The sequence below is a fragment of the Vigna umbellata genome, chromosome 2 (genome assembly GCF_029865625.1).
Source record: "Vigna umbellata cultivar VRB3 chromosome 2, Vumbellata_1.0, whole genome shotgun sequence".
Classification (NCBI taxonomy): domain Eukaryota; kingdom Viridiplantae; phylum Streptophyta; class Magnoliopsida; order Fabales; family Fabaceae; genus Vigna; species Vigna umbellata.
Window position 1 is genome coordinate 14,588,731 of NC_142166.1, and position 18,618 is coordinate 14,607,348.

The 18,618-nt window shown below is 33.1% G+C and overlaps 2 protein-coding genes across 12 annotated transcripts; both read right to left on the reverse strand.

Moving 5' to 3' along the window:
- Nucleotides 1-1,006: 1,006 nt before the first annotated feature.
- LOC124826624 (Tetratricopeptide repeat (TPR)-like superfamily protein) lies at nt 1,007-6,777 on the reverse strand. Of its 10 annotated transcripts, XR_015784154.1 has the most exons (4): nt 4,961-6,777; nt 1,741-1,825; nt 1,571-1,601; nt 1,007-1,471 (listed from the first exon to the last, which is right to left on the reverse strand). XR_015784154.1 is itself a non-coding variant. In XM_088106261.1 (2 exons), exon 1 carries the CDS (start codon nt 6,657-6,659, stop codon nt 5,004-5,006), a length of 1,656 nt encoding a protein of 551 aa, XP_087962387.1. In that variant the 5' UTR covers nt 6,660-6,777; the 3' UTR covers nt 1,007-1,825; nt 4,961-5,003. The 10 variants fall into 10 exon arrangements, 3 of the variants coding, with proteins under 3 accessions (XP_087962387.1, XP_087962386.1, XP_047155456.1); XR_015784155.1 differs by lacking the exon at nt 1,571-1,601; XR_015784152.1 differs by having other exon boundaries at nt 1,007-1,601.
- A 4,189-nt stretch (nt 6,778-10,966) lies between these two features.
- Nucleotides 10,967-16,434, reverse strand: HDA6 (histone deacetylase 6). 2 transcript variants are annotated; one of them, XM_047299503.2, is made up of 6 exons: nt 15,800-16,434; nt 14,703-15,143; nt 14,467-14,609; nt 13,511-13,601; nt 13,310-13,428; nt 10,967-11,278 (listed from the first exon to the last, which is right to left on the reverse strand). In XM_047299503.2, exons 1-6 carry the CDS (start codon nt 16,361-16,363, stop codon nt 11,245-11,247), a joined length of 1,392 nt encoding a protein of 463 aa, XP_047155459.1. In that variant the 5' UTR covers nt 16,364-16,434; the 3' UTR covers nt 10,967-11,244. The 2 variants fall into 2 exon arrangements, with proteins under 2 accessions (XP_047155459.1, XP_047155457.1); XM_047299501.2 differs by having other exon boundaries at nt 10,967-11,281; nt 15,800-16,431.
- Between the last annotated feature and the right edge of the window lie 2,184 nt (nt 16,435-18,618).

The window sequence follows — 18,618 nt, forward strand, 5'->3', positions numbered from 1 at the left end:
GTCACAGGTGCTGCAATGTGTTGAAGATGAAATTTCTACATAAAACACTCTTTTGAGGCCTCAAATTTCACTTGTATTTTAAAATCCTCTAGGATCAAAAACATTACAGAGAAAGTATACTTAAGCCAGCCAAGTATATCTCAAGAACATCATTATGCAGTAACTCAGGATTAAATTTATGATCAAACTTAACGAACTAAATCTAAGATGAAATGTGTAGTATTGAAGGTTCCCTGTTCACTTTGGCGTTATTCTCATGTCTGAGTCTATGACACGTCTGGTTTTACAATTCAACTTGAGCATCATTTACATTATGCAGTGTTGTCCTGATGTTTTATGTTATATAAGGTTTTATGGATATGGACTTCGTCTTTTATTGATTAATTTAGTGACCATTTGGGCAAGGTTTCACTGATATTCCAACATAATATTTATTAAATATTGACGGGGAACTTTATAAGAATTGTCATTATTGGTACTCACTGATAAAATACAGGGGAAAATGCAAATTAATACTCTTTAGGTTTGCATCATGAGTGTGACACAACAATCTTTTGTATCTAAATCTTAAAGAGTAGTATCTTGATTCTTAAGGTTTTTCTTTTTGTTGTCATAGGTTTTCTCTACCCGATCAAATCATATATTAATCTCATTTGTGACATTGTTACTGTCGTTTGATTAACGAGTTTTCAATATAACAAAGATCAAAAACAGAATTCACTACTAAATAGATATAACTACTACGTGTTACTGTAATGTACCTAACTACTACATCAACTCATTGGTTTGATTCTCAAGGTCTTTACAGTGTTAACCTTTAGTAATTTTTTAACTAAATATTAATGGAACTTGTCGCATTTAAGGTGTTCATGGGTTCCATAGCATGTCAATTCAACCGACAGAAGCATCTTGATTTCAATTAGGATGTTATTTGGATAGTATCTAAACCAAACCGTTCAAACCCACTGTCTTTTGGTTGAAGTAATGCTTTTTTAACTAGCAAACATAACGACCAAATCACTTATGTGGTACTTTATTTGTAAATTATCATACAAAAAGAACATATCTGAATATTTTGTTGTATGTGAGCACATGAGGGTACAACAAAATCAATCACAAATACAAAAGCATAAATTAAACTCCTAAATTGTTGTAACAACAACACTTATTTATGGGGATAATAATTTTCATATATAACACTTCCCTCCAGTTTGAAGCACAATGTCATGACTTGCTAAAATGTAATCAAGATGAAAGCTTCCAAGAACTTGCTGAGAATGTCGGTCAACCAGTCATCAGAGTTGACAAAGTCACTTATAGTTTCCTCTTAAAACAGATTTTTTCTTATCAAGTAGCAATCTATCTGTATTTGGCCCGATCAAGAAAGATTGGATTTGATGTAATGTGAAATACAACTTGATTGTCAAATATAAGTTTCATATATTGAATGTCTCCTAATTTAGCCACGTACCTGCATGCAACCGATACCATAGCACAATTTTTAATCTAAAATATGTCATGCATCTTTCTCCTCAATTAAACGAAATTTCCTCTCATAAGACCACATTACCTAGAGGTGGGTCTCTTGTTTGATGATGATCCTGCCAAAATCATATTAGAGTAACAAGTAATTTTGGCATTTCCTTTATTTTCTTATATATTAGTCATCATTTATGTACCAAACAATATGTGTGATAACATCTAACCGACTATCACAAGTGGAATTAAAAATTGACTTACCACTAACTATAAAGGTAATGTGAGGTATGATGACAATGAGATGGTTGAGTTTTCCCACGAAACGGCCCCTTTAACTTAGTTGAAGCTTCACATTGGGAACCATTAGAGTATAACTCAGATGGCAATCAAGAATATCAGTCTCACAATATCAAAGCACATTTTATTGGGTAATGCAGTATAAGAAAAGCATTGGACAATTTCTATCCCTGACAAGTATTTGAGGGTCCCAAGTCTTTTGTTTAAAACTAAATGAAGAGGTGAGTTTTGAGTCTTTATTATGTCATTACTAGTGATGATGGCATCAACATAGATGACAAAATAAATGCACCGCAATGAAAGGAGAAAATAGAGTGATCAACTTTCACCGAGTTATGGTGAAATGTATTATGGCGGAAATAAAACAGCCAAACTACTAGTCATGATGAGACCACTTCAATCCTCTGGGAAAATGACAAAGCCAACATACAAGACAAGACTCACCAAAAACACTAAAACGTGGATACTGATACATATAAATTTCATGCAACTTACCATGTAACAAGGCATATTTAGTATCTAACTAGTGTAGAAGTCATTCTAGGGTAGTCATGGCAAGAAAGAGATAAACAGAAGTCATATTGATCACTGAAGAAAAGGGTGTTCACATAATCCAGACCAAAATTTTGTATATAACCTTTGGTCATCAAGTGAGTTTTAAAACTGTCAACACGAGCATTTGATCCCATCTTTACTGTATTAACCACAAGCCATTTACTAGTCTTGTCAGGAGTTAAGGGAACAAGTATCCAAATGCCATTGGAGTGTAAAGCTCTCATACCATCCAACATTGCCTAGCACCAATTCGGTTTAGTTGTGGCTTCATATGTAAACTTAAGAATAGACACAAAATCCAAACAAGAGACAAGTAGGTGGAATCTTACTGGAGTGAGTTTCCGTTGTTAGTAAGTAATCAATGGAGGTGGAGCAAAAACAATAGGTCAAATATACAAAGGTTTTGTAGTCAATATCACATCAGATATAGTGAAGGAGAGGGGGAAGGTCTCAAAAAAATAGTAACTCAGTAAAGACAATATATAGTTGAAGTTGAGGTAAAAATAAAATAAAAACTATGATAACACTTTTGGAGACATGAATAACACCCAAAAAAATACATTCTAGAGATTTGATATAAAGTATAAAAATATGTAATTTAAGATCATGGCCAAAACTTGTGAAACTAGATATAAGGGGAGAAACAAGGTAAATAGTCTATCTGCAATACAAGATAGAGTAGGAACCTGATTGCAGACACCAAAAATGAAGAAATTGTGACAAGATGACATGTGACAAATGCGTCGTCCCAAAAGTGAAGAGGAACATAATGGTGACGTAAGGTACAAGTAATTTCGACCAAGTATCAGTTCATTTTTTGGCAATACCATTTTGTTTTGCTGTAAAATGTTGCTTCAAGTACAATGAAAAAAATGGGGCAGGTGTTGAAAAGGGTAACGCAAGAAGATAAAATGTTTCTGAAGTTGATGTAGAAAAACAATTACAGTCCTTTCACAGATTTGAATACCCCAAACAATACATTTGATGGTAGAGTTTATCATTTCTAGGTTTGAGGTCATGACCAAAACGTGTCAAACTAAAAGACAAGGAGAGAAGCGTAAAAATTCTTTTGGGAATACAAGATAGTTTACGAAACCTGTGATGAACTAGTAAAGGAATGCAGTTGATAAGATAATATCTTGATAGAACAAGATAACCAACTATTATCAGAGAAAGAATAAGAAAAATTATAACGTGTAAGAATTAACGGGGGCAGCTGTCAAAGACTACAATTAAAGGAAGTTATTAGTAATTGTTGAGGTGAGAATATAACTGTATGGTTTTGTGTGGAAGTTTTAGGTTCCTTGAAATACCTTAAAGCAATTCAAGTGAGAACTGTTCTGTTTGAGGAAGTTCTTATAAGTACCAATACAGACCTTCTTCTTTTTGGCTACTGTTTCTTGGTCTTAATCTGATCCCACTTCTATCAACCAAGATGTTCCCTGGAGGCAGTGATCAATTTTAGCCCTAATTTTTTTGCCCTGAGGCTTGTTTGTAGATGTGCCAACAGAGTATATCTAGGAGTCAATGGCATGCTTCTTATAAATAATGTAATCTTAGTAGGAATGTTGAGAAAGGAAATAAATGGAAAAGTTAGAACTTTAGAGGTGTGGAGATAAGCTTTGGAACCATGGGTAGAGTATAAAGAAAAAAACATCAATCTTATGTTAGACATAAAAGTTGGAGATCATACTCTATCACATAGTCACATACGTATGTTTTTTACATGAACTGACTTGGAATAGAACAAAATCCCCAGGAACCATGTATATGAAAATATATAGCATGAGAAAGGAAGTATTTGAAAATATAGCAAGAGAACATATAGGCACCACTTGAGTGAGATCAGCCCTGAAAGTAACGGAACAAATGCATAATTGAAAAATAAGTGAGATCAGAATTTAATCATTATTTAACAAATCTAACTCAGACATGAGTTCGCACCAGTCTGTAAATACATGGATTTGTTAATGCAAGGTTACTTTGGACTCTATTATGAAAACTTTCATTACAGATATTCTAATCAATTTGGTCAAATAAACAAAAACTGAATGATGTTACTCTCAATATGTGTTTTCTATCAGGCATAGACTTAAAGAAACTCCTTATTGTGTGATTTTATAGATGAGAATTCCTTGCTTTTTCTTAAAAGACAATTCTCAAGACCAATTCTATGCATTCCTAAAAGAAAAAAAAATAGAAGAAGCAAAAAATATACAAAATTACGTTTAACATTGGTTTAATAGGTTCGGAGGTCCCTATATTTGCGGGTTCGTTTCACTTGGGTCCTCCAATTTTAAAAGTGATCAATTAGGTCCCTAATTTAACAAAATTGAGTCAATAATACCCTTTCCGTTAAATGCAAGGGAATCTGAATGCAAATTAAAAATTGCAGAAATTGTCACGTATTAAGCTCAAACTCTGCCACCTGCAAATAAAATGATGCCTCAGCATGTCACCTGTTTAATTTGCATTCAGATTCCCTTACATTTAACAGAAAGGGTATTATTGACTCAATTTTGTTAAATTAGGGACCTAATTGATCACTTCTAAAATTGGAGGATCCAAGTGAAACGAACTCGCAAATATAGGGACCTCCGAACCTATTAAACCTTTAACATTCTAATACCTTTTGGAGAATCCTCTCTGTTTCTGGCAAGAGCGGCAGCTGGCTAACTGCTTTCGATCCAGCTTAGTCCGGGCATTTTTCTCATACCTCCTGTTATTTTATCCCTCAATCTCTTAACATCATCCCACCTACCATCACCCGCATATATATTAGAAAGCATAACCCTGTATACATTATTGGCAGGATTATTTGCCAAAAGCTGCTGCGCTAAAGTTTCTGCCAGCTCAGAATTTCCGCAAGAATTACAGCAAGATAATAAGGCTCCCAGGATGGCCTTGTCTACAGGTTCTGGTAAAGACTGGATCAGACTGTAAGCCTCTTCCAACTCCCCAGAACTGCCAAGGAGCTTCACCATGTAAACATAGTGTTCAGCCCTAGCTCTGATGCTAAATTCCTCCTTCATTCTCCGGAAAATCTCCCGACCATCTTTGACGAGGCCAGCATGACAACAGGTAGAAAGGAGAGAAGAGAATGTGGCTTCATCAGGTACCAATCCTTTCTCCAGCATCTTATCAAATACCTTAAAAGCCTCAGAAGCATATCCATGCAAGCCAAAACCCAAAATTACAGAATTATAAGAAACAACATTCCTCACTGGCATTATCCTGAAAACACTAATTCCCAACTGCAAGCAACCACACTTTGAATACATATCTATTAGAGCAGAGGAGACCCTGACATCTAGTTCCAATCGATGCCGAAGAGCATAACCATGTACCTCGCACCCAAGTCCTACATTTGTCGTACGAGCAATAGAAGCCAATACACTGGCAACCAAGACAGCATCTGCCTTCCTGTCTTCCATGTTTAATTTCCTAAAAAGGTACAGCACCTTCTCATACACCCCAGCCTGAGAATACCCCATAATAAGAGCAGACCATGTGACCAAATCAGGATTCAAAATACTGCAAAAGACTCTATATGCATAATCCATGCACTTACATCTCGAGTACAAACTCACCAGCAAACTACTAACATGAGAGTCAGAATCAAGCCCACTCTTTTGACTTAAACAATGTAATCCTTGGCCAATGCTCAGCATCCCAGAATCTACAACACCCACAAGCAACCCAGCCAGGGTATACCCATCAGGCTTCTTCCCGACAAGTTTCATCGCACTAAACAGCTGCATCCCAACATCCCAAAGACCAGAGCTCCCACAGCCAGAAATCAACGAATTCCATAAAACTATATCTGGTTCGGTGATCCTATTGAACACTCTACGCGCTTCATGAACAAGGCCGAGTTTTGAATAAGCAGTCACAAGGGCACTGCAACAAACAGGGTCCAATCCTAATCCTGCAGCCACAGCACCTCCATGAACACGCCTTAGCGTACCGTAATCAAAGTTGTCAGCACACGCACGTATAACACAAGCATAAGTGTGACCATCAGGACTTATGTCAGCCCCAAGCATGGTTCTAAACAGAGAGATTGTACTGAAAAATCTTTGGGACTGCGCGAAAGCTCGAATCATGGAATTCCAAAGATAGACACTTCGGTTGGAAGTTTTGTCGAACACGTGATGGGCCGATTTGATGTCGCTGTTGACTGCATACTGCCTGACAATTTTTGTTGCGTAAAAAGGGTCTTCTGAGAGATGGGTCTTCAAAAGGAATGCATGTAACTGCTTCACCCTCAAGAGGGACCTACAACTGTTGCTGAGTTCGGAATGAAGCCATTCAAACGGAACGAACATTAAGCTAACAATGTTAACTTCTGGCAGCAACAAAAATGAGGTGATGAAAGAGCCGGCACTTACTTTCTTATGGATCTGCCCAAGTTACAATAATTTTGAAAAAAAAAATGAAAGAAAGAAAAGGATATAAATGAGAAAAAAAATCATTTACTTTCTTTCTGTATCGAAATACTAAAATTGGTTCATCTTGCATGCAGTAAATATCAAATCGCTAATTAAATTGTTTATGTAAATAAATATTTAAAAAATTCATAATGTAAGTAATTTATGCTTATTTGATATTTGATAAGTAAATACATATTCTTTTTACATTTAATACATAAATACCTATATTTATTTACATGAAAATTACCTATTAGTGAGTGTTCTCGTCTTTCATGCATGAATTTGTGTACATGTTAGAAAAAATTTAAGAGAAAATCACAATTTTTTTTCTTTCCTTTAAATAGAGAAGGAAATAAAAGAAATTAATAATATTTAAACGTTAAAATTATTGTTTCCGTTAGACTCAAATATGTTCTATTGATTACAAAATATGTCCTTTTTTAGTTTATTACATTTAAATATATTTTTTTGGCATCGTTATATTTTTTTTTATTTCATTATTTTAATTTGGATATGGTAATTGATGATACGATTTTGAGTAATGTCAATAATTTCATTATATCAACGTGTTATTAGTTTTTATGTTATTATTTTTTAATTAAAATTATAAACATTGTATTTTGAAGATTTAATTATTACATTTAGTATTAAAAACATTTTGAAATACTTTCTTAAATTAGGGATCAAGTTTGGAGTCAGTTTGAAATTGTTACATTCATTTACAGGTCTTGAGGAAATAATCAAACATTGGTCTCATTTTGTTCTTTTACTTTAATACTTTAATGCCAAAGCTTGATTAATTGTTAGTGGTATTTTAGATGATATATTTTATGTTGCACTCAAACTTCTTGTTAATAAAGAAAATTTTACTGTAATTATAATTTTTCTCGTACTGTATATCTTGCTTACATTTTCATAAAAGATTAGTTTGTTATGTTATAATCGTAATCAGAAGAATAGGTAGTTTAACGAATTCGAAAGAATTTGTATATTTGTATACAGTGTGTTGTCATGACAATAACACAAAAAGAGTATTATGCCACCTCATTTATCTATGAAGTAAAAAGAGTATATGTAAAAAAATGCGCGATGAAATTTTTATAAATAAATGAAATGGTTTTATGTCAGATTTTTTATTGGCTGACGTAAACGAGATAGTGTATGTTGGATAGTTTAATGTAAATGATCTCATATATGTAGGGACATAGATGTAATTTTTTTTCTTTTATTTATATTCACAGGTTTTTTTCTTCATTCTCATTGTGTGAAAACACGCCAAAACGTTTTGTAACTTAGGGTTTCATTTTCAGTGAAATGGGATATCTTTTGGTTGATTGGTTCTGTTAGGAAAGTTTGTTTACTAAAGTTTGTATTTTTAATTTGTGACCGTGATTGCTTTTAGGAAACCTAATCATTTGCATGAATGTCACCCTTTTTTATATACTGATCAAAACCAAAACCTCTTTCTAGCCTTTGTTCATTTTTTTTAACCAATAAAAAAGCTATAATAAAATGATTTTTTTAACATCTTCCAATTTTCTGTGTTTTGAATTAAATAAATAATTTTTGATAAAGTTGAAGAAGATTTAGTGAACTCAACTAATGTTTTCATTCATATGTTTTATCTAAATTTGAATTGTACCGTCATAATTTGTATATATCTAATCATTGGAAATTAAATTAGAACATAAACATATATAAAGCAACCAAAAGAATTTGTTCTAGGAATAGTTTCAATCTCTTGGTCATTCTTAACATGTGAATTTAATGTAAATTATATATTAAATGAACTAAGAAATTAGTAATTTGACATATAGGTTTAGAACTAGTTCTTAAATAATTAAGACTAGTATACATTGATATGAATGTTTGAATGAAACAATGATAAATTAGATAGAGCATTATTACCATTTAATTCATGAATTCCAATAGAAATGAAGTTTCATCTTAATTTCAATCACAATTTCTAAATTTTTGTTATTACAATATGTTTCCTTGCTTATGAATTCAATCATTGTTTTTATCCATGTTGGAATTGATAAATAAGCATTATTAGACAAACAAACACATTTTATGAGAATCAATACTTGGAACTTTCATTTACTATTTGTAAGGAATTGGTATAGTTGTCAAAATGTTAACCGTTTGTAAGTTGAAGTCCAAACTAAAAATGACTTAAAACAAGTTCCTAAAATGACTTAAAACAAGTTCCTAAAATTTGGTATGGAACGCTTACCACCATTCTTGTTGGTTTTGGTTTTGCTCAAAGCAAGTTTTTCCCTCTTTGTTAATACTTATCTCTCTTTGTTAATACTTACATCTTATGCAGGTTGTCTTTATGTTATCATCTATATAGATTATATACTGACTCCTCTTCCATACATTTGCAATCTATAACATCTAGACTAAACTCAGTTTTTGCCCTAAAAAAACTTAGTAATCTTGAATATTTTTTTGGATATTGAAGTAAAGATCTCTCAAATACTTCTTTTATTCTTCCCTGAACAAAATATATTTGTGATATACTTGACAAAAGAGGAATGTCAACAACTTAAAGCTAAAGAATTCTTCACTCTTCTCCAAAGAGAACTAAAACTTTCTAAGTACGAGCCTGAATACATAAGACGACGATGCTCTAAATCAATCAATGTTGGTATTTTACTATATATAAGACTACCTATACCTAAAAGTAGTTGTAGTACTAACTAGAGCTGTCAAAATGGGTCAAACCCGAGGGCCAACCCAGCCCACCACGGGTTTGAGCCGGGTTGGGTTTGAAAAAATTGTATTTTTTATGCGAGTCAGATTTCAACCCGGCTCATTTAAACCCAGCTCATGCGGGTTGGCCCACCAACCCATCTACCTAATTTTATTTTATTAAAATTTAATTTATAAAAAAATATTTATTATTTTGTTATTGCTTGAAAATATTATTTAAGTTTCTTATTTTCAAAATTAATTAAACACTCATATTGGGACTGAAATTTGGAAGTGAAATTTGTTTAGATTTAAATTATAGAAAGTTTGTAATTTTTTTTTATTTAAAAAATTATAATTAAGTGAGCCAATAAGCCAACCCGTTTACCCACCAACCCGTGGTGGGTCGGACTAGGTTTAAATTTTTCTGGCTCGCTAATAAATGAGCTGGATTGGGTTAAGTGACCAACCCGTGGTGGACCGGGTAACCCATTTTGACAGCTCTAGTACTAATAGACTTTGTCAATTATCTAATAAAATAATTTCAATAAATTTCGAATAAACCCATTGTATCATTTGTTTAATTTTAAGTAAATAGCGTTCAACTTCATCCATTTTTAATTAAATAATGTAACTTTCTATTTTATTTATAAGAATAACATTTTGTAAAATATTCTATAGTTTTTCTTTTTTATAATTTTTATTTAAATTTTAATCAATGTAATATTTCTAAAAAAAATAATATTGTTAATATAAAAGAAACAAAGATAAATATATAAAGAAAAATTATGTTTAAAAACTAAAAATGGTTTAGTTGTATTTTAATGAAAGAATGGAAAATATATTAATGTTCTTACAAGTGAGAAGACCTTTATAAGACCACATGTTCTTCTCAGTCTCCAAATTTCGAAAATATATTCTGATGATCAAGTTACTGTGTGCAAATAGTAATATTTATGGGATAAGCAATAGTATCCAATCATAGGATAAACAATAATATTCGTAGTTAATACCTTGCTTATTTATATTATTTTTAATGAATATTTATTTGAATAGATGTTATGATAATTAATTTTAGATATAGATCTTACTTAATATAGCTTGACCTTGTCTTTTACTTCTCAACAAGATTAGGATTAATAATTTCAAGTTTACCAATTCATTTAACATTCAACCTAAACATTCTCCGCTTATAAACCCTGTAGTATAATTAATAATTAATATAATAAAATCTATTATATATACACTTTCTATGGAATCAAAAGGCCTCATAAGAATTTTATAACCCCGAACAATTATCACTCTATAAATTCTTAAATTAATATTAAAATTGAACAACTTTGGCCAATTTTAGCTTTGTCAATCACAGCCAGTTAGAGATTATGTAATTAAAAAATTACCAAAAATGGGTTCTGATAATTATTGACTTCTAGGATATAGAAGTAAAAGCCTAATAGAATGACTATTAAGATAAGAAATTAAGCTATAAAAAACAAAATAAGGTATAAGGGTATAAAAGGGAACTATGTATATATACTTTAAAATTTAAAATCTGCTTCGCCAAAGCAAACATGCGATCCGAGGCAAAATGTTGTAGAAAGTGGAAAGCTGGCATTACAAACAAAGCCAGCACCCCGCAGACCATCATTTTGGCAACACTGCTTCCTACTCTGTACATCAAAATATTTAAACTGAAAAATTTACATCCACCAAGTGGAGACAAAATATGAATATGATATGCTTCAAACAGCCCTAATTTAACACTTCCTCTCTTCCTCTTACTTTAATCTTCGTCCATCCCATCTGCACCACACCTGCTGCTGCATAATATAAGTACATAATTCTTAGCTTTCAACAAAGGAAAACACATGTAATCACATTCATTTCCTATCACCAATTCACCAATAATTAACATGCACTCTCACCCTTTTGACAGGAATATTATCTTTTTTATTGAATTATAATTTAATTTAACTGTTATAAATGCTGGATAACAAAACCTCTTTATAGTATCAAATGTTATTACTTAGAAGTAAAGATTATATACTCTTCTCGTTCATGTAATTTGTATCATTTCAATTTAGTGTCAATTTTGAAGGTACCGAAAACTTATTTAATGGGTTAACTATGTTTTATGTTTTTAGACTTTGAACTTTGACACAAAATTGATTGAAATTTGTCTGTAGCTTAAACTATAATAAATTTTGGTTTTTAAACTTTAAAACTAAATGAATATAGTCATTTTAAAACTCAATTTGGTTACTTTTTTTATGTGTCAAACACATTTTCTACATAGATATTAAAGTAGAATCGTGTCAAACTATATAAACTATTCAAATACTAACATGAAACACATTTAACACGTCAAAATAATTTAACATAATTGAGTTACAAGAACTATACACATTCCTTTTTTTAAATTTAAAAACTAGAATATATCAAAATTTCGAAAAGAGACAAATTTTAATTTCACATCAAAATTCAAAAACTAAAAAATACTTAATCCTTATTTATTCCTTACTTGATAAGAAATATTAGGTCTTTACATTAAGTAAACAAGTATTTAAAGTTGCCGAACACCGAGATTTGAAGGAAGTAGCACATCTCACGTGATTTTAAGAAATTAAATGAAATTGTTTGAATAAAAAAAGGCTGAGTTAAATATTCCAGGATTTAAACGTTGGTATACACAAAATGTTAGAGCAAAGAACATTGGGAGTATTATTGTAGACAAGGATTAAAAAGAAAGTATGGTGGATGTAAAAAGAATTAGGGACAAAACATTATATCCAAAATTATTAGTTGCAAATGTGACTAACAATATAAAGAATGCTTATACAGGACTGAACGAACTTTTGAAAGAAATTTGGGGATTATTTAGTTGATTCATGGCTTTCCACACGTCACGTGGAAAATATTCTCATAGACGGGGATCAAATAAGTATGTTGACACAAGACCAGGCAATTAACATGAACTAATGGTTGTTTTGGTTTCAGATCTAAGTTAATCCCAATTTATTCTTAATTTCTCAATGACATGATTTCAAGAATATGAGCACTTCCTCTTTTAAGAAATGGAAGGAGTCTGCGTGACTTGTATCCAAGCAATCTGACAATAAAATCGAGAGACAACACTAAGGACCTTCCTATAACGATAAGTTTATATCAAGACTTAACCTTAAATCCTTGTTTTATCTAGCCTTGGTGTGTTTACCTCAAGGATTTGTATTCAAACCCTAAGCTATCTATGATGAAATAACTGCTAATGTTAGATCTCCTAGAGACAAGACTAAGGACATCCCTGAAGGATAAGTTTACTCAACCTTGAATCCTTGTTTTATCTAGTTGGGTTATGCTTACCAAGGACATTAAAAAAATATATCCTCGATTTTTTTTTTCTTCGAATGACATGGCTTAGATTGAGAAATCAAGGAAGAAACTAACTCTAAACGTGAACGTAGAACATAAATATTTTAATACAAGGGTGTCTTCTTTAAAAATACAAGAGTATCTGAACTGATGGAAAAATACAAGAGTATCTCTTAGGTTCAGGTATTAGGTATCTACAAAATGATGGAAAATTAAGATTTTTAATACATAGAAAGCCGTCAATGATGAAATAGAAGTTTTTCAATGTTGCTATATGACTAAAGTGAGTTGTGAATGTGAGGCTAAAGGCTAAAGAGCACTGAACAATCTAGTGAAAACTTCAATTAAAAGTGAGGCCAGGACTTTCAGGCTACATAGAGCATTAAGGTTATAGTCTCAAACCCATAGCATACCTACCCTCGTATAATAATAAACCAAATGGATTTACTATTCTCTTTAAAACAATACTCAACCCTTACCTCGTTTGGGCAGTTAAAACAGAGTTCTTTGAACTAGCCATGTCATCATCGTTATCAGAATCAAAATCTTCACCACTCCATATGCGACGTTTTGGTCTTATATCCATGTGCTCCTCTTCCTAAAACCATTTACTGATTAAAATCAAACAAGAAAGAAGAAACTGGAAGAGTAACAATTTGATAACTAATTAGAGTAACCACCTCTTCAGGAACTTGTATAATTGATGGTGTTGTTTGAAAAGGCACACTGGGTGCATGGGGAAGCCTGGAAAGTTGTTCCAATAATGCATTCCTAGAAAATCAATTAAAACAATACCTTAACGTTAGCTCCAAGGAAGTCCAGGCAATAATCACAAGATGCTGAAGCAGTGCATGGCTAGATTAGATAGAACAGAAAATATCTCATAAACATCTAATTTAACTATTACAGTGCATACCTAGCTAAACCTTAAACATGATAAAATAGAATTCCTTTTTTCAATCTCTAGGTGCTAGCATCTACTACAAGGGAGAGGGGATTTGAAGCAAGAACCCCAACCATTGATGGGAAGCAGGTTTTCACCTTAGCTATTGCTCAATTGGCAGTGTGCTATTTTCATAACAAACTCAGTATAATAGTGCAATCTGAAGATGGAAAGCTCATGTCAGGTTTCCTGGTTGACATGAAGAGGCACTGGACCTAGATGATAATCTAAAATGGTAACTTGTATCAACTTCCCAATGTTAACCAACTCCCAAAACAAAAACACAGAGAGACTTGTATTATCACTATATGCATGAGAAAAGGGATGATATAATCCTGCTCAAGTTCAGTACTACCCTGGCCTAGGCACAAAGGAGAGACAACTTGTCACAGTGGCTTTAGATATTTGATGTCTAGAACAACAATTCAACACCGGAAAGGGCCATCTTCCAGGTCTAAACTATAACTTGTTCAGTCGCATGCAATTATTTATATGATTCTGAAAAGTTGAAGCATGGTATTTGCAGAAATGATGTGACTTAGCAACTGAAAAATATAGTACATCTGACTAATTAGATTCACAGGTATTAACTAATATTCATGGCCAGATCTTTTCCTCAATCAAAAGAAAAAAGAATTGAAATCAGAATCATGAATGGTGATACAAGAGAAAAAGCAATTAATGCAAACTCACCGAATTTTTTCCATATCCCTGGGTGTGTTTAAGTTTTCCATGTTGGATGGCTCGGGATGAAGAGTATAGTCTGGACCAAAATATTCATAATATTCATTGTAAGGCAACTTCGGATTAGGTTCCACTCCTACTGCCACTGCGGTCTACAACAAAGAAAGTGCAAAATGGTGATAAATAACTATTAGACCATAACTAAAACCATCTACAATTCCATCCAAGTAGGTACAGAAAGGGACCTCATAACACCAACAACGGGCAACATTCCGAACTGTATATCCTCCCCCACCCAACACCATTAGAGGAACATTGAATGATCTGAGGAATCGAAGGCAATCTGCGTGACCCTTGACAGTCAAGTTGAAGCAACCCAACCGATCACCAGACAAGGAATCAGCTCCACACTGAAGAACAACTGCATCCGGTTGATAAACATTCATGACTTTTTGAATGACGGGGCGAAACAGAGAACGGAAAGTCTCATCATCCAATCCATCATTGAGTGGGACATTTAGAGAATAATTCTTTCCAGCACCAACCCCAATGTCTTTAATGTGCCCAGTTCCTGGGAAAAAATCCCCAAACTTGTGAAATGACACTGTCATGACCCTATCAGTAGTGTAGAATGCCTCCTCGACCCCATCTCCATGGTGAACATCAATATCAATATACAGCACACGCTGATATCACCAGTGAACAGAGAGCATGAAGAATATAGTCAGAAAAGGAACAGAGGAAACTTAACTCTAATAAAGTTAACATAGCAAACACAAGTAACAGAGAAGCCGTTCGTGTAAAAGTAAAATCATAATTTTGATTTTCACAAAAAATTTAAAGGATAAATTATGATTATAGTTCCACAAAATATCTGAAAATTCAGCTTTTAGTCCCCACATTCACTAAAATTGATATGATTTTAGGGAAAAATTGATTTTGAATGAAATTGAATTTAATTAAAATTGAGTGTGGTAAAGAAGATTATATCTATTTGTATGGATTAAAAACATATTTGCCCCTTTATCAAATAACCCAACTGCTACCTACAGTCGCAACATCTCATAATCACCCTAGACCCAGAATCAATTCCTCAACGAGGAGCCAAACATAACAAAATTCACCAAATCACAATAACTAATCTTTCAATGTGATTCGAAACAATCTAAGACGAAACCAAACACGCACCAAGACTCTCTTCAAGTACTAAAAAGGTGTCTATTTTGAAAACATAAAGGGGTTGTTCGTGTGTCGGATTAATTGGGGTTCAGAGTAAAATTAAATCCAAATCGATCCTATTTAATTGCGTTAGTTTGCTCCAAAAACAGATAATAAAACATACCCTATGAACTTTGAGAAGTTCAAGAATGCCGAGAACAATGTCGTTGACGTAGCAGAAGCCGGAGGCCTCAGCCTTCTTGGCGTGATGCAGGCCGCCGGCCCAGTTGATGGCGATGTCGGCGTCGGCGCGGTTGAGTCGGACGGCGGCGCCAATGGAGCCACCGGCGGATGCGCGGCAGAAGTCGAAGAGCCCGTCGAAGACGGGGCAGTCCTCCCCGACGTTGAAGCGCTTCAGCTGGCGGTAGTGGGAGTGGGAATTCTCGGATAGGATTTGCGGCGAAACACAGGCAAGGAACTCGACGTAGTCATCGGAGTGGAAACGGCCGATGTCTGCTTCCGCCGCCGGAAAGGGACGATTAACCTGCATGCGACGGTGGAGACCGTAGTGGACGATGAGGTTGTGGGCCATGCGAATGCGGTGCGGCTTCATTGGATGTCCTTGACCGTAGTAGTAGTCGCCGATGCAGGGTTCGTAGAAATACGTGACTCTCCGCTTCATGGCGTCCGTACCCACAGACGGTAACGACGCGCCACTCTCCGTCTCTGCTCTCTCTCCTCTCGCCATATCTCTCTGCTCCAACCAACAAAAAGAACCCTTCTTTGTGCCTTTACTGCAAAATGAACACTCTCGCTTCCACCTTTCAAAATTTATAGGGTAGGCACCATTTGATTATTCTGTCATTGCAATTCCAAAATCAAAAGTATACAATTTTTCATACCTCGTAAAAGAATTAATGCTTAATTTTAAAGAATATATTTACTTTTTAGATACATATATTAAATATTTGGAATATACTTTCTGTGTGTTAATTGTTAGACTTAATTAGAATTTTATTCTTTTAATTGGTTAGTATTATTTATTTTGGTCCTCGTATTATAATTTTGATCAATTTAGTTTTTCAATTTTTTAAAATGATTCAAATTGATTTTTTTTTTCTCTTAAATTGATTATAACACCTTTGTCAATTCATAAAATTTTTGGTTTTTTATTTTATTTTTAAAAGATAAAAATGAGGTACAGACGAAAACATTAGAAAACATTAGAGGTGATGAATAATATTTTCATAAAGTAACATATTATAAGAATATACAAAAAAATAATTATGTTTAGAAGTTGAGTTTATAAGATAAGCAAATATGAATTCTTTGACACGATGACATAAGAAACTTAAAAACAATTTTTAAAAGAGGAAAATAATAAGACAATTTTTATACTGGTTCACTCAATTTTGAGTTACGGTTAGTTCTCTCTTAAGAACTCTTAAGGGGTTCCATTAATCTTTTCAAGATTACACGACTTTAACCCACTCTTAGTTAAGTACTCTTACACCACTCCTGGTTCCCTTGACGACAAGTCTAGTATGAGTTTAGCCTTTCCAGGATCTATCCTAGACCGAATATTCTTACATCACTCTTGGTTTTGAGTATAACACACTATTGGTTGAGTATTATCTACCACTCCTAGGACCCCTAGACGATACGTCTAATTGCAACTGTTTTAATTCTCTCTAGAATTTACAACACATCCACTACGAGATTCTTACAAGATACATATTAGAAAATCTCAATGAGAGAATACAATTTCAGTACAATGCAATATGAAATTTTGTTTAGTTACAGACTTGAGTAACTCTCTAGAAGAGAATAAAAGTATTGAAGCGTAGTCGAATAACTTATGAGGTTGTTCCTTTGAGCTGAAGAGCATCAGACGGTGTATGCTTGAAGCATAGTAGTGCGTCCATATTTTTGATGCTTGCTTCTTTCTTCTTTTCTTCTTTCTTATTCTACTTCTACTCTTTTCTTCATTCCAAAAGCTTCAAACATTGTAGTCTAGAGATGTAGTAGAAAACAAGACATGATGATAGCTTTTTCTTCATATTTTCTTTTGCTCGAGCTTGCTTTCATAATTTTCTTTTAAATTGAAGATCATCAGATGATATAAGAGTTGAGATAGATTAGAGATGAAATATTATGATCTCCTTTAAGAATACTCTCTTTATTTCTCATCTCTCACTTCTTTTTATTTTCATCTTCAACTTTTCATATCTTCATCTAATTACTTGGGTTGAAGAGCATTAGACTGAATATTCACTTAGGTGAAGTAGAGTTTATCTTCTTTATATATTACTTCGTGAGATGATTGTTGTATACTGAATTGATTATCAAGATAGGCCTAATGGACTTTTCCAATAACTTGGTCAAGCTTAGGTCTACATTGTAGAGTAGCAAGCTTTTTCTTATAGCCCAAGACAAAACTTAAGCTCGTACGATGTGACAGAGCAAATGGCTTCAAGGAAACATTTCTAAAATGTTCTTTTTCTCTCACAACGTCTTTTTCTTGGATGTCGCAATTCTGATAATATCTTTCTACTTTATTGATTTGCACGAATATCAAGAAATAAAGTATACAAGCATCAAAATACTTTTTGTACATGCATTAAATGTTTAAACGTTGATAAGCATTAAGCAACGTAGCGTGTTCAAGACATTTTATCATTTGTCATTTCATTAATGAATTCATTGTTTGGTAACACAATTGTATATTCATCATATGGCATAAACATAAGATGCTTTCTTAAGGGAAAAGCACTTAGCAGTTACTTATCAGACGATGTTTTCTTTAGAAAGTTTTGCTTGATAGAACACCGTATTGAATAAAACATCTCTTTTATCCTTAGTTTTATATAAAAGTTAGAGTTTTGTTTTCATAAGAAATTAGCTTATTTTGTTCATATAATGAGAGACATTTCCCTTTAGACGTTTATTTTATGAGAGTGTTTGTGTAACCTTGTGTCTATATTCAAGCGAAGTTAATGCTTG

Bases quoted from the DNA above. Each gene is read 5' to 3' on its own strand.
- LOC124826624 (XM_088106261.1), bottom strand. From the start codon at position 6,659: ATGTTCGTTCCGTTTGAATGGCTTCATTCCGAACTCAGCAACAGTTGT.
- HDA6 (XM_047299501.2), bottom strand. From the start codon at position 16,363: ATGGCGAGAGGAGAGAGAGCAGAGACGGAGAGTGGCGCGTCGTTACCG. The intron at 15,144-15,799 runs GTATGTTTTATT...TGGTGATATCAG, and splicing joins AACTTCTCAAAGTTCATAGG to CGTGTGCTGTATATTGATAT. The intron at 11,282-13,309 runs GTAAGGGTTGAG...TATATTATGCAG, and splicing joins GTTTTAACTGCCCAAACGAG to CAGCAGGTGTGGTGCAGATG.